General features: G+C 33.8%; 1 protein-coding gene across 4 annotated transcripts in view; it reads right to left on the minus strand.

Moving 5' to 3' along the window:
- Positions 1-7,432: 7,432 nt before the first annotated feature.
- Positions 7,433-17,113, minus strand: part of LOC147488089 (mexicain-like) — a 33,558-nt gene continuing 23,877 nt past the window's right edge. For 2 of the 4 annotated variants that reach the window (XM_086571017.1, XM_086571018.1), the window contains one exon: positions 16,652-16,932. In XM_086571017.1, coding sequence (XP_086427143.1) covers positions 16,873-16,932 — 60 coding nt within the window. In that variant the 3' untranslated portion in view covers positions 16,652-16,872. Of the gene's footprint in view, positions 7,719-8,066; positions 8,123-9,670; positions 9,779-10,680; positions 10,868-10,973; positions 11,012-12,184; positions 12,264-12,331; positions 12,414-16,651; positions 16,933-17,113 lie in introns of those variants that run through there. The other 2 variants (XM_086571019.1, XR_015201173.1) reach the window with 2 other exon arrangements.

Consider the following 17,113-nt stretch of genomic DNA (forward strand, 5'->3'; position numbering starts at 1 on the left):
TTGGAATCGGGTTTCTTGCTAATAGGGGTTCCTCCTCCTTTTTGCTGCCTTATGATCCGAGAACCATATTGGTGAGTTTGCTCTTATTTCAATCATGTGTTTTCTTTAAGTCATCATACTATCTAAATTCAGTGTCGTGAGTTCTCCAAAGTGTTGAGTGTTCTACTAATTTCTACTTGATATTTTACCAAATCTATGATTACCACCAAAGGTGATCGAATCGGAGTAAATTAGCATCAACTCAAATATAGTCACGAGAAATCAGGAATTACCAATTTACTTCTCTAAAGAAGAAAAAACTTTACGAGTAAGTACTTCTTCAACCTCAACTTCAGTTCGAGGGGTGTTCTCGAGTTTTGTTAGATTCTTTTACGGTGGGATTGTTAAGCCACTACAATATATTGGGCCGGTTTCTTGGTTCGTTCGAAAAAAGATTGAGTGGTGGGTTTATAAATTCGACTACTGCTTCCACGTCGGATGATGAGATTGGATCATCATCAACTCATCAAGTGGTGTGACTCATCATTCACCCACACAGGTGTTGAAGAATTTTAACGAGATTCATAGTCTTAGAATTGGGAATTGGGGATAGGTGATGCTATTTTATTGAAATGGCGAGCGGATTTTGGTTCATCCACTGTTTCATTTTAGGCGCGTTGTCAGTTATTCCTAAGGAGAATAATGTTATTGGGGCTGTTGGTAATAGTTCAAATAATAATGGGAGTATTCCTGAATCGTTTTATACAAATGGGGGTTTGAAATTGCGAGTGGTTTGGACTATTAGCTCTTTGATTGCTGTTTCGGCTAGGCATTATTTGCTACTGACCTATAATTCTTGAAAGCATCGACGCTTAACAGTTTGGTTTTAACCGATGCGGGATGGGCAAGGGATGCTTTGTATGAATAAAGATCACCGGAGGAACCGAGGGGTGAAGCGAAGGAAGATGTGATAAAAAGATTGAAGTGATTATTAGTTGGAATTTGACTGATAAATTGGTTGTAAACTTCTTCGTTGAGGAACCTTAGCGGAAATCTCTGTGAAAAATGAAAATTTGGGTTCTTTGTAGAGACTAGAGCAAAAGTCGTAAGAGAAGGAGAAAAAGGGAGTTGAAAGTATCACGGTCAAGAGTTTTATCATAGTAAGGAACTAAGGATCACCAAAACCTTAAGATATCTCACCGATTACAAATCATGTGTCTATTGTAGCCATTTATTTATTTGTTTTCGATCTTGATGTTAAGTTGGTAGTTGTTACTTTGCTGATTGCTCGAGGAATACATGATCGGAGATGATTCATATTCATATTTATGTTTTAGACTTCTCCAATTGTGATTGTATTGGCGGTAATTTTCATATGTGGACCATTGACAAAAAATGGGATTTGTTTTCAGCCATATCGCACTTCCACTTGAGGGAATACCGCCAAATCAGATATAAATAGAGTAAATAAGTTCAAATCATTCTCACAATTGGCGATAGAGAACAGTGAATGTTAAATTTTCATCTTTCCAGGTTTGGTTTTTATTTGACTTGATTATCATGATCTGCTACAAGCATGCGAGTGATGAACAATATAGGTTAATGTTAGTAGTGACAAATTAATGTCAGTAGTGACAAATTACCTTGGGACATCTAGATCAGACTACTCAGAATATTGCCAAGTATCTCAATTCTTAGGTAACTATTTATTTTCAACGGGATCAATTCTGATTTGTAACTTGCCCCGCTCGTAAACATAAAAAGTGGAGGATATCAGTTTGAAAGGGATCCGGCAGGGTTGATTATCTTCGAAAGCAAGCTGATGTAAGTGGGTTAAGCTTAATCTTTTTTCAAATTGACCTTGAATTTGTGGTGGTTTTGAGGTAATGAACTTAAATTTGTGGTGGTTTATATTTTAAAATTTCAGAACTAATGATGTAAGTTGTTTATATATTGCTATTCTCTTGCCCGATGTCGGCTTCTTTGCTTTCACCGATAGTATCGTGTTTTACAGGCCGCAACATTAGAGCTTTCTCAACCGTGATAATGAGGAACGAAAAGCAAAGGCTCTAGCAAAGAGAACCAATCGAGTTGGAAAGGCTCTTCAACAAACAAGATTTTGGTAGAATGAAGGTTGTTGGCCACTTCGTTTACATGTCATCTAATAGCTTCTGTTTTGTTTTATCAACTAGCATTTTCACTTGAGTACATTTGATCTTCAGTCAGCCGATATCACTGATGACATGGATACCTCTTTTGTTTCTTTCACAGGTCATTGGGCAGTTTAATCTTGGCTTTATCATAGGGAGGTTAGATCAAGATCTATTCATCATAGATCAGGTAAGTTCCTCATTGTGTAACTATGAATACCCATCCTACTTATCAGTTTACCATGTTTTACGCTCTAAGCTATACACCTACTTTGCAAGGATGAGGCATTTGGATGGTGACGCTAATGTATGTTCTTTGTATGTTGTGCACCAATGTATGTTCTTGGCGGATCAAAGATGTTGATATCCTTAGTTGCTTATATGTTGTTGCATGATGGAGAAATATCTTTTATCGATTTCTAATAATGTGACACTTTATTAACGAAAATATTATGACACTTCATCAATAAATCTCGCTACATAGGACCCGAATTCATTTTATCTTAGAGCGTCTATTCTAATATTTCCGTATAAGATCCTTAACTAAACTGCAGGTTTGTCTTTCTTACATAGCTGACATCATCTCTGTCTTGGCATAAACCAATTTTTTTTTTTTGCTAAGTTGGCATAAACCAATGGGTTGTATTAGAAGGCTCAATCACAATGCAAATAGCGCTTTTGTTTAGCTAGGTAAGCTTGAAGTATAACAACAACAAAAACAAAGGTACAAGGTTGTATATATAGTGAACACTATACCATAACAGGCTATTACTAACAGTCAAAAACCGTTACAAAAAATATTTGTAACGCTTTTTATCCATAACAGTTTGGGCGTGGGTAATCTGTTACAAATATTTGTAACGGTTTAAAAGCGTTACAAAACATTATTTTGCTAACGGTTTTTTCCGTAACTGAAAATATTTACTAACGGTTTTCTTTGCTCAATTGTATTACCATTTAGTAACGGTTTTATAACATTAGTAACATTTTTTTAGTGTTACTCTTTGCTAACATTAGTAACGGTTTTATAAAATCAGTAACGCTTTTTTGTGTTAATATTTTCTAACATAAGTAACAGTTTTATAAAATTAGTAACGCTTTTTTGCGTTACTGATTTATAAAGTTTGTAACGGTTAATTTTCTTTTGGTAACGGTTTTGCTACTTCGTAAGTGTTACTCATTGCAAAGCTTAGTTACGGTTTTCCACCGTTACAAAACTATTTGATATGTAAAAAAAATAATTTCCGCCAAAAATACCCCCACTTATTGAGTATTCTACAATTGTCCATAATATAAACAAGAAATTAATCTCATAAGTATATCCAATCACATAATCTTTTATTAAAATAACATCACCAAAACATCTTTCATAAATAGGATTTGCCACGAATGAAATACACACTATTTTCCAAATCAATGAGACTTGTTCTTAAACTCAAACTCTCACGTCATTTGTATAGAACTAGCACCTTCAATAGTTGTAAGCATCAGGAGATGATTTTGGGATGGTATCATCAGAAAAGTCTCTTTTATCCTATACACCAATAGAAATATATAAAAAAGAATCAGGCAGTAGAAAACAAATATGTATAGATATATACTTATATCATATTCTTAAGTAGTAGCTCCTTATACTCAAACTACGAAATTCATAAAAGAGAATATGGTAGTAGGCTAGTAGCAATAGAAACATAGTATAGACATGAAAGTTTAAGTAACTCTCCAAAACCCTATAACCTTGTCAGACACCTTGACGAAAGACATAAAAATTTCGGCAGAGTCTCCTTTGTATTTTCAACATTTCATAAACATAAATCCTGTCATAACCTGAAAATCAAATAATATATTGATTCTTAGAACTAACTACTCAAATATATTGATTCGTAGAACCAGCTACTTAACCATCTCGACCAATGCCAGTTAAGTCAAATAACCAATCCTCGAATAAAAAAGACACTATAAATTATATACCAAAATTAAAATGAAAACAACATATACATCACTTCCACTTATATCAGTGTTATACACTTCTATTAGTTCCAACCCGAGATACCACACTTCGAATATATATACACCATACATTCACACTACTCACATATAAGAACCCATCTTCCAAAACAAAACTCGTGAATAGACTGCATGAAGGAATTTAGACAACTTTTAGAACGGAATAGACTACAAATTGTGCAGGGGGAAGGGGAATTTTTTTGGTGGGGTTCAAGAATATGAAATGTCCATCTTACTTAGGCTTCAACGATTTTTTTTTAGGGGGGTGGGTGGGTTTCAAGAATATGAAATGTCCATCTGACTTAGGTTTCAACAATTTTTATGCTCTCATACATACTTTCAGTGAACACTTAAATGCCAAAAATTCCCTCAATTTCTCGAAAGGCAATTACCCAAGAAAAAAAACACTTATTCCTAGCCTACTGTTAATCTTCATATAGAATTAAAGGTTACTCTTCACAAAATGAGAAACAAGTTTCAACAAAAAGAGTATGTTAAAGAGGTCTAACAACAAAGATTTTATTCTGTAACCAAAAAAGTGGGAAAATAAAAAATAAAATGGACTTCAAGCAGTCTGATCCCTCTAAAGGGCGAGGCAGAGGCGCAAAGCGTTGGGTTTCCAAAATATCCTACAACTATTTTCACTAAAAAAGCCGCCATATAAGCCTCCTTTGACAATATATTGGCAACCAACCATAGACATCACAAGACTTAACCAAAGTCAAAATAATTAAACAATTTCAGCTCGACAAATGCATACCCTTATTGAAGCACAAAAACCGCAAAGAATGCGACCGCCATCACATTCAAACAGACATCATAGTGGCGAAAATTCTCAACATTCCCCCCGAAAACTTCCTCCATTGCTCTCTTATTATCTTTGATAATACCATACAGAAGAACTCAAAAGAATATCAATGATTTAGAATTAATCCCTTAAAAGATATACGGATCCACTGAAAGTATAGTATCAGTTACAGGATAGCAAACTGTTATTACAGGTCACACACTTTCCTCTACTATATCATCATTTAGAGCTATAACATAATTAAAGATAAGTCTCATTCAAATACACATATGTCCTTTTAAACCTTTTTCTTCTAAATAAAGAAATTAGGTGTTCGTTTACATGCTCACCCAGTCTGAATGGACACAAAATGAAGGTAACTAACAAAAGTTGTAAGCACAATACCTGACTATCTATGACAAAATACTCCAAATTCATCTGCAAGTTCACACCCCAAATTATAGAGGATCACTGTTAAGCATATAAACTATCATCCAAAACCAAAAAAAAATCTTGTCACTCATAAATAGATAAATGAGGAAAGAAATCTCTTTATATGCACCTATTCGAGGTAATACACTAGTATCATTCTTGATGAGGCTAACCAATTCCTTTGGAATAGGTACACACCAGCATCACAAGTTATTATTAGAGATTACTCCTCCTAGGAAAGCAATTTGTCATGGCTGCGGCTTGTAAGAATTTCATCAACCTATTCGTCACGAGGGCGTTCCTAATAATAGTGTCTATTTTCGCTACTTCAACTCGTCAGACGCATAGTGCAACACCAACACCAACACCACCACTAGTGAAGCCGGTAGTAATGGTCTAATTTTCTCATCCCAACTGTCTCGAAAGCAAAGATCTCATCCTCGGCATCCTCGCCAAGAATCTGCAGCTGTTGAGCCTTTGGGCGGCGTGACCGGTGAAGCTAACTTCAATGACAAGACAAGAACAGATTGAACGACAATTTTATCATGATTCTACTAGATCATGCAACCGCTTTCTCAGCCTACCTACGTAGATTAAGATTACAAAACCCTTCAACGCCTCTTGTAGAACTGGTGGATCCAAACCGGGATTTGAGAAAGGCGGCTACCATTGTTCAACGCTAAGATATGCAAACCGATTACGCCGGTCCGGCTTGACGCTCATTGGTCTTGTGTGTCTAACCCGTGGTTCGAAAGTATTATTTTTATTGATCTTACATCCCGTTGTTTGAATTTAAAGTTGGCCCGATGGCTAGAGATTTGATCTTTAAGTGTTTAATGTTTAGATTGTTTTATCGATGCATGTGGACTTGCGGAATTATATAAATCTACAATATTTTTAATAAAATTATTTCTTTGATAATTAAAAACTATGCCTCGCTCAAAACCCTTAATCTACTTTTACTTATGTATATATTTTTCTTGGGGTTGGTTTATGAAATCTGTCGATGGACAAAGATTGCCACTTTCCCACCATGAATCTAGTCGAGTAATTCATACCGATGTGAAGATCGAGGGGTATAAGTTATCTCTTTCCATCTCCTTGTTGGAGAAGTGAGAGATCACCGGTCCGCGACTTTTTCCCACTAAACTTAGGAAGGTGAAAATCTTGTACTAGGCGCGGCAATTGATTGAGCAAAGGATGCTTTGTCACCGATCATCTTCAACATAAAATTCCAGTCTTACAATGGTAAATAATTACTAGCTTAGGTGACTCGTTGGGAAATAAACTACGTGGGAGGTTTTGAAACGGTACTTTCGGATTGGCGACTTTTAGAAGCAGAGTGGTGAATAACATGGGGGTATACCTTTAAGGACAATTATCAGTAGTAAAAGACACTAACCAGTTAAGGTCTTTCTTGAACAGACTAGGGAAAAGGCGGAATATACAAGGAAAAAAACTAGGCAGTGCATATGGAGCAAGCCAGAGGATGGTACCGTGAAGCTAAATGCAGATGGACACATAACAAGTCAAAAGCTGAGGATGGGAGGAATTACTAGGAATTTAGAAGGCCAAGTGAAGCTTTGCTGCTACAGTCTGAGGGGATCCAAGATGTGTTGTGTATCAAGAGCTAAAACCTATCAAATTTGGACACCAAGGATGTCAGATGTTGCAGGAGCAAAAGGTACTAAATTAGTAACCTCACCATCCTTAAGAGCAGCAAGAATACTTAAAAAGCATGGAGGTTGCACCATGGCATTGATGTGATCTCGAGCTACAAAATTTCCAAAAAACAGTACTTTTTGCTCCTTAAGGCCGGACACAGCTCTCCAATACTTATATCTAGCATTTTCTCTGAACTTCTCAAAAAAATACTACCACCGAAAACACCAGCCATTAAGTGCCTTGGGAAAACACAAATGGACATAACCTTCCACTTCTAATTTCTTGTTTTAGCAGAAATAGTTGATTCCGTGACAAAGTTTCCCTTAGATCCCTAACCACTAAAATTGCATCCAAAGATGCCTTCTGCAGATCTTCTTCGTCGAACAACGATCCGCATGCCTTATGCAGTCTTACTAATCGTCGAACAACGTATTTTAATTGGAATCCAATCCAATCTACAATCCAATCTATGTGTCTACGACTCTGTGCCCATATCTAAAGGTATGGTAGATAATGTCTACGGCCTATTTCAGGAGGTAGAATCATTTTATCACTGTTTCCGCATCAAGTCTACAACCATGTTAATCAAAGATCAACAAGAAAAATCTATTGGGAATCCACACTAAAACTAACAACAAAATTCTAAATTCCACCGTTTTCGTACCTTTTTCCCTAGAACCAAGAGATTGAAACAACATCTGGAAGGGTGAAAAATAGAACTTTTGAACAACGCCATAATTTTTATGAAACAATTTAAAATATTCAGCTTAATATTAAGAGATAACCGACACACTTGTGTTCAAATACCCCTAGCAAAATTAATTGACCCAATCAGAAATGTTGAGCGTACCATTGACAAAACCCCTGCCTCGTTCTAAAACAAAAATCTAAAATCCAATTAAACCCAACGCCAATAACGAAAACAAGCCAAGAAAAGAATTGAAGAATATTTACTAATAACGAGAAAAACCCAAGAGGAAGGAGCGAAAATAAAAAATCTAAATTTTCCAAACCCAAAAAAGAGAAGAAGAAGACAAATAACTTACCATCAATTCTTTTTAGATCAGGTTGTCTAGATTTGAGCTATCCACATCTCGGCCCTCTGAAAGTGAGAAAGTGAGAGATGAGTGCGGCATCCTTTGGTTTTGGAATGTCTTTTATTTTTCTAATTTGTTTTTTCTAACGATATCAATGTGTTAGCTCACCGTGAGAAATTAATTCGATAATTATCTGAAATTAAGTAACGGAAAAATTATATAGTTACGCTTTGTAAACGTTTGTAAGTGTGTCACGGTGAAAAAACGTTACTAAGTGAAAAAGGAGCGCGTTACTAAATCACCCTTTTGGTGTAGTGTGCACTTAAAAATATATCATCCCATAACTTACATAACATGTTTGATAGGAACTGAATGTGTACAAAATCACATGTGATAAAGATTTAGATCGCCATGTTTAAAGGCCACATGTCAAACCGAGAGTATGCAAGGTAAAGAAACCAAGCATGCTGTTATTCACATTCCAATTTCACTCACATTATAATATATAAGTTTATAGTAGACCCTTAAGAACAAAACTAATCCTCTTCTACACCTTGCATTTGTTGCATAATGTGCAACTTATAGTTTTGTTCTAGAAAACATCAATAACAAAGAGCACAAGCACAAAAATACACCTAAACGGATAAATAGCTCCAATTGTCAATCAAAATTGAACACTAAATAAATCAGCATACACCCATTTCTAAAGTAAATAGAACCATAAGTAAAACATGAATGAAAACATGAAATAATTTAACACAAGGTTGACTAAGCAACATTGGATGATATATGATCACTTTGTACCTACATAATTAAAGATAGATATAACCTAAGCTCTCATTGGCAACCATGTTGACCTAATGCTAGGAAAGAAGATAACATTAAGACTTGTTCTGAAATATAGGTGAGGTGGCGGGGGCCTATGTGCGGGCCAGGTTGCACTCTACATGTTAGAACTAGCCCCGCTTGATTAGGAACGTAACTTCAAACAAAGTAAAAAACGTAAAATAACTTGAAAACTCCTGGTCAATGCAAGATTTGATAGAAAATAGTTGATAGAATTATCTCTAAACAGATAACAAGTTTGTGCATGTATGTAAACTTGAAAATTCCAGAATGCTGTGCATGTATTAATATACCTATATTTAGTGTCAAACAAGTTCACTACTTGTTACAACTCTAAAGTGTTTAAACTTGATTACTCTATTTTATGTTAGAGCGCCCCTTGAGTCTTAGCGTATGAGGCACCGTTTTGCTCATGAACCCAGGCATATTTCTATTAGAAGTTTATTCAAACAGTTCATATGCACTTGCGTAAAGACCCAAGGTAGTGTAAAATACGAAATATACGTTTCATTATAATAGTGATAAAAAAAAAAAAAAAAAAACCTAACCATTAAGTTTACACAACCCTTCGAAAAATTCGATGCCCAATGAAAGAAAAAGATAAATTTTCATTTCGTACCGACTGAGAGCAACTACTTATGGCATGACCGAGCAAAAAAAAACTACTTATGGCATGTTACGCTGAAAAAATCTTAAATAGAATTTGCAATGTTAACTTCAATAATAGATATAGCGAACCTAATCCACGGGTGAGATCATGATGATACCTGGTGCACGAAATCTTCCAGACTGGAGAGGTTGCCTAGAGAAAGAGCCATCTGACCCATATAATCGTCTACCCAGATTGTTACAAGAATAGAAACTTGAGTATCAACCTATAAGGAGTCAATACACGGATGGGTTATTAGGAGACAAAAGACTAGCCCAAGATTACAATAAATAAGCTAGCAAAAGAAAGTAACAGTTTTAGAAGCATTGAGAATTCATTTTCTTTTTTTCTTTTTTTTTCATATCTAGTAAGCTCAATGGACACAATGTAAAAGCTCATCATAGGGGGGTTTGTTGGACTAATTAATGTATAAATAAGTAGTGAAATTGGACGTAAACCAAGAAGTACGGGAGGGTAACCAACAACACCATTAACAAATAGAAAGCACCTCAAATAAACCTCTTTTTACCTAAAATGAGACATCTGCCTAGAAATACTAAGGATTACAAATAGATGGTATTCAAGTATTTATGGTCCTTCAAATATTTAGACAAACTAGAAAATTGATGGTTGACTGGCATATCATTAATCAAATTTTCCAAATCAAGTATACCTAACAAAAGCCACAAACACCACTACAACTCAAGCTACTAGAGACCTATAATGTACAAAACGATATATCAACGATAAAATGATGTCGCACAACCCTTCAACAATGACTTGACAAATTGTATATTTCTAAGTCACAATAACTTAATAAGTTCCCCAAGTGCCTTACTTATTACTGTACTACTACAAGAAGAATCTAGCCCAGTTAATGGTTTAAGAAAATAGTAATGTCATCATATAAAAACCCAATTTCAGTTTGAATCCAATATACAAAAACTAGCTCACTGATCAAATAGGATAACTTAGTCTACTTTTCAAGACAAACAAACTACATGGGTATTTGAGTAAAGCTATTTCTAAATCTAAAATGGGAACTAATGAACCAATTAAAACAACACCATTCATGTACTTTGAATCATAAACCATTTAAACATACATAAACAAGAAAAGAGGACAAACCTGAAGGTGGAGAATGAGGGAGAGATAAAAAGCCACAGGTACCTCGAGATGTGAATTGATGAATATGGGTATGAGATGGAGAAATGAGTGGCATCAATTCATCTCCAGATATTACTAGACCTCTGCTTGTTTTCTCTGCCATTTTGTCATATCAAGGCAGATTTAGAGTATTCTACCTTGAACTCAACTACAAAAAAACCAAATGCAAAAGGAAAAATTCAAAATTTAACTAAATCCCATTTCATAAATCATCAAAATTTATTAGAAAATAATTAAATAACCCAATTATTTACCTTGATGGGTTCAACCTCATGAAGTGTTACAAAACAATCTAAAAAATAACCGAAACAAAAGATTAGTAAATACGAAATCATAATTTGATTTTAACAACCGAAAAAAGAAGAGGTTTAGTATTTGGTTGAGTGTGAGTGCGATGAGTGAGGAGATTTGAGATTTGTGGGAGTGAGAGAGTGAGTGTAAAAAGAAGACAGAGGGGGAAGGAGTACTTGGGGCCGCAGTGGGAGAGCACGAGCGGCGAAACCCTAGATGATAAGAGATTTTAGAAGGTTGAGAAGAGAGAGGAGTTTTTATTTTAGCTTGAGAGTTTTTTTATTTTCTTCCCAGAATTTCCCTCATTCCCAAATTTATAATTTTTAGTTTATTATTATTATTTTTTTACACTGTTAACGTTTGCCTAACGATAAAATCTCGCGACCAAAATAAATAAAACCGTTAGAAATTAATTCAAATCTCACTCGCAATTAAACTAACGCTTTACCATCATTTCTCACGGTAAAAAAGTAGTAGGAATGCACTAACGGTAAAAAACTGTTACAAATTAAAAAATGTGTGCGTTACAAATATCCTGTTTTGGTGTAGTGGAAGGCAATAGGGTGCCCAGGATTCACTCTGAGATACTGACTCATTTATAAGAATGAGCTAATTTACGTTCATTTACATCTAGCAAAAATTTCAAAAGGGTCCTCCCACTTCTAAATGAATGACCCATAGAAGATATTCAATCAAGGCTTCAGAAAGAATTAACAAATATGGATAAGGCAAACTATTTTTTTTACAGTATCTTATTTAATAATTTTGTTGATTTCTCTTTTTTATGATTCAACTGATGATAAAAAAAAAATTAAATATTAAAGACAAGTCTCAAGTTGAAGCTACTGAGTCAATCACTCCAACACCACAATTAATTTTTCTTAAAAAACTTCAACATCAAATCGTCCATTATATAATTTACTATACTCAGCAACATATGTAAGAAGTACTGCACATTCAGGATTGGGTCATATGTATAACGCTTATGCTCCATCTTTTTAATTTGTGTTAGTACAATGTGTATGGATATAATGAACTGAACAGAAATGTGTTCAAATAACCATGTCCAAGGATCAGGTCGTAAAGGCTTCCACCTATGGATTATAAAGTATAAACCACCACAAGTTTCTGGGTTAACTAATTAAAACTTATAAATCAGAAAAACGATGCTTACAGTCCTCATGAAGATAAGCAATACATCCACTGAAAGAAAAGCCATCACCAATAGAAACAGGTGCATCAATCAAATAATCCTAGCAAAAAATCAATAGCAATTTCAGTTTCAACAACAGTAATAATGAAAATGAGTGAAAACCAATACCTCTATGTCTTCTTTTTTCGCTTTAGAATTCAGTGTGGGATTTTTCCTCTCAAAATTGAATTTCAATGGAGAAGCTGAGAATCTAGAATGTCGAACGAATGGAGACGGAAACGATACATTAGCTTAAGCTTGAAACGCCATGAATGTTGAAACTTAAAGAGTCATAACGTTTCAAAAAATACAGAATGAATTTTCATGGATAGGATTTCTTTGGTCTCAAGTTTTTATCGATTTCAAGTAATCGAGTGGCTGTGTAGTGTAGCAGGTCAAATTTGAAATACAATCCCGCTTAAAACATATGTTACGAAATTTGATGGGCCTAGGCCCAACACTAATAGTAAACATAGAGATTTCTAAAACCCAAAAGCTTCTACCTAATTAAAAAAAACAAACAATCTAATTTAAAATAAGGTGATTTAGTTTTTTAGTCGTCCCAATAATATGGGTATTAACGTTAGACCCACATTTTTACATTTTTTAGCTTTAGGTAACCCTATCGTTAGTTAACCATCATTTACCAAGTTTGACCGTCTATTGTGGTGTGTCTGGTGTTGTGCACTTTCAAAATGCCACAACTACCACTCACGTTTTACACGTGCCCACACCATAAAACTCAAAATCCACATTTCAAATTACCCAACATGTGTCATAATCTTGGGTCCTAATAGAGTGGAAGCTGCAAAAAAGGAGAAGCTCACTGTTCCAAAATATCAAAATATAAGATATATACAAAACTAGAACCCTACTAAAAGTGAACTTTCAATCACTTAGTAAAACATAATCTATTAACCTAAAAAAAACAATTGAACTACACATATCGAAAAACCAAGTAGCCTATTTTCTTCATTTTCTCCATTATTTACAATTATTTATTGACTTCATTTTATTATGTCTATTACAGATAATGACGTATGAAAATTGCAGCTTATGTAAAAAAAAAATGCTAAAGGAAATTTTAGAAACGGGACTTAACATTCAACAAGATCCGGTCTACAACACAAAATTAGAGAGCAGACGATTCAAAAGCACTGTAACATTAAAGGTACCGAAAGACTTATTCTTTAACAATGAAGACATCATAGTTAAAGAAATTGATGGAAGCACCACATATTCTGTTGCAAAAGCAGAGGATTCAGCAGCTTTTCCCACAATACAGTTTATAAAGGATGAACGTGATATGGAAATTGAAGACTTCAATTTCAAAGAATTTATAAAGAAAAAAATAGAAGTTGAAGAGAAACAGAATCAACTTGACATCCTCAAAAATATTATGCTAGATTGTTTGGTTGATGATAAACACAACAAAGATAAAATACATTATCTCGAATAAAAAATTAAAGAAATGAAGGGCATAGAGAGTTCCATAATAAAGAAAAGAAACCCATGAGAATTAGTACTTGAATACCAAAATTTTATTATGTTGGTCACATAATATTTTTTTTTCTGTTAAACGCTTATTTTAAACTTTAGATATGCATTAATTTCATTTATTTACTTCATTTGTAGCAAAATAATGTTGTTTTGAAATATATTCATAGTTAATGTGCTATTCGAACTACACCATTACAAAAGAAGTCTTCTAATTTCACTGAAGTTCATGCCTAAAACGAATAAACCTAAAAATAGACGGACATTAATCCAAATTTATTGGAGGAAGCAATGAAAAATTAAATCTTGAGGATTCCGAACATCATCTCCCAATAAAAAATAAAAAAAACATATTTAGAAATATATATGGGCCTAAAAGAATGCCTAAAGATCAAGAACAGTGCTCTTTTATCTGTTTCGTCTTCAAAGATCGTGAGCAAACCATTTCCCATATACTTTACCAGTAGCCAAACTATATCCAATAATATAAGCATATGTCATGGTATAAGTTTTTTTCAAACTTGCAAAGTATCAAGACATATTACATTTCAAAACATAAAAAAAAATGCCCTAAAAAAACATAAAAACTAACAACAACAAGCTTTTAAAACTAAGAAAACAGCAGTTAGTATTTCTCATTCCAAATCCATAATCTGGAATATTACTACTGATGCAGGTCCACTATTAAACCTGTCAAATCAAACATAAAATATTCAATTCACCCAAAACATAAATTAGGATAAAGATAACACCCAAGTCCCCAACACATGCACATAGACAACTCAAATTTTATTTTTCTCTTAAGTATCTTAAGCAATTGGACTAAAACAATATTTGACTAAAGAAACTTACCCATCCATGGCGTCTACAGTAGTAGATAAGTAAGACTACAATAAATATGAAACCAAAAGAATAGAGAGCGACAACTAGGAGTTTAGGGAAAATTGGTTTGTAGCTGGAGGTGTAAAGAATGATGACGAAATAAATTCTACACTTTAACCGAAACAAACTTCAAACATCATAAAATCATATTTAGACAAATGTTTACAATGTCTTATTTTCAAAGCAGTAAATTTACACTGCACCGAGCCACTTATTTAACATTTTAACCTACTATTTAAATCTACTGATGTATCAGAACTCCTAATAAGTGCAAATTTATACATCAAAGTTAAGATAGTTGTTAATCCTAATAATTCAAACAACCCACCATTCGTTAGACTTAAAAACCAATGACAAATGAAATAAACGAAATAAACCGAAAAAATAAATTTAAACATCGAGTACCAATATAGAAAGGAAAATAGTAATGTTGCTCCAAAATACAAACTTATGCCCTGTTGGCAAATGACACCGAGTAATATATGCGTACTTCTTTGCTCCATAGACAAACATAAAGATAGACGTAAAGTATATTGAACCACATAAAACTGTGTTTAGAATGTACAAGGAGGTAACACTTGCCTAGAATGCATCAAATTATTCCCGCCCTTACTTATAAATTCACCATTCCTTATAAAACCTCAAGCCAAGTTTATCAACATAGTGAGGCCAGTGATTTCAGCATGGTCATAAGGTAAGTGTCATGGCACAAAATATTCATGTTGGTTTACTTACAGAATGAAGTTAGGCCTCTTCAAAGTTTTTTTTTTTTTTTACTTTGAGATTTCTATCACAAACTTAAAGCTTGCTTTTGAACTTTTATTCAGTTGTTTAAAGACATCTCACTCACTTCACCCCTATTTTTCCTTTCACGAATACGTAAAAGAGAGGCACTCCCATAAAAGCACTCCAAGTTCAACTCTTTTTCAGTAGCCGTCTTCAAACAATGAAGAAAATAGGTACCCTCTTTGTTCTCGATTGATTATATAGTGGTTCTTTAATCATAGATAATTAGACAGTAACTCAACCACATTGTGACTGAGCAGAGCAAGTAATTTTGAAGCAATAGGTGAATAGCAATAATTTTCTAACTTCTCTTCGCTGCATCTCTTTAATCAATTGAAGTACGATTACCATTTATTTTTTAAGTTAAAGGTATAATCATCATGGAACAACAAACATAAGTAGAAATTCATAGAGCAAGACTTCGGGAGCAATTGCGCGCTCAAAATGCTGAGAATATTGAGGTATATTTTTTTACTCATAGCACAGCTTCTCCAGTTCTTCTGTACTTTTGTTAGCATCTACAGTCTAAAAAGTAACAAACTTATTATGAGTTGTTATTTTTTATATTATTTATCTTATTCCTTATATTGTTTGTTTAAATCAATTTTTGTCACTTTTTGGACGAATGTATTATTATTAGCATTCAGGAAGGAAAAAAAAATAACAACAGAAACGATTACAATGTTTCTCAGAATTCAACTTCTTCAGCTCTTTCTCAACATTCCATCTCATAGTACACCAAACGGAAATAGAAATTCATAGAGCAAGACTTTGGGAGCAATTCCGCGTTCAAAATGCTGAAAATATTGAGGTATCTTTTTTTTTAATCATCCACTTCTTCTGTACTTTTGTTAGCCTCTACAGTCGAAAAAGTAAAAAAAAATAATATTTTCGTAAACTAAGCTATAAAATAATTGTTTCTTTCTACTGTAGTATGAAGAATTTTTCATCTAATTCATGGAATATTAACCATCATGTATTAATAATTGAGAGGTAATTGCTACTGGACATGTCATGCTATCAATTTTTTAATACTACGAAGATGCATTGAGAATTCTTATTCTATATATTGTGAAACAAACATTTCATATTCTATGTTTGTTTTTATAGTTATTCATTTGTAAGTTGTTGGTTAAACTATTAATAATGTTTAAAACAGTTTTTGACAATTTTCATATGCATGTATTAATATTAGCATTCATGTTTTTTTTTTTCTTCTTCTTCTAAAAGAAATATTTTTCATCTTATTCCTTATATTGTAAAGTATATGTTTGTTTAAATCAATTTTTGACACTTAATTTCTCTATTAGCATTCAGGAAGGAAAAGAAATAACAACATAAACGTTTACAATGTTTCTCAGAAGTCTACTTCTTCAACTCTTTCTCAACATACTATCTCACGAGGGTTAGTACCTACTCGGCAACAATTGGCTCAACACGCTCGCCAAGAAAAGAATCGTATGCAATGAGTATTCACCTCTCCAATGGATGTAGATGTACCTACTTTATAGAAAGGAAAACATTATCTTGGTTGAATGGATGTGCAATGTGAATTCTGTTCTGCCCTACATTGGAAAGATGAACAACTATCAAAGTCAACCAAAAACAGACCTCTATTTGGGATGTGTTGTTTACAAGGAAAGATCAAATTGCCTTTACTTTCTGAATCACCTTTTAAATCATTGTATGAAGGATCTAATGCCAATCGCGAGGTCATTTAAATTACATTCGGTCATACAATGCGTG

This window comes from Coptis chinensis, chromosome 7 (assembly GCF_015680905.1).
Source record: "Coptis chinensis isolate HL-2020 chromosome 7, ASM1568090v1, whole genome shotgun sequence".
Lineage (NCBI taxonomy): Eukaryota > Viridiplantae > Streptophyta > Magnoliopsida > Ranunculales > Ranunculaceae > Coptis > Coptis chinensis.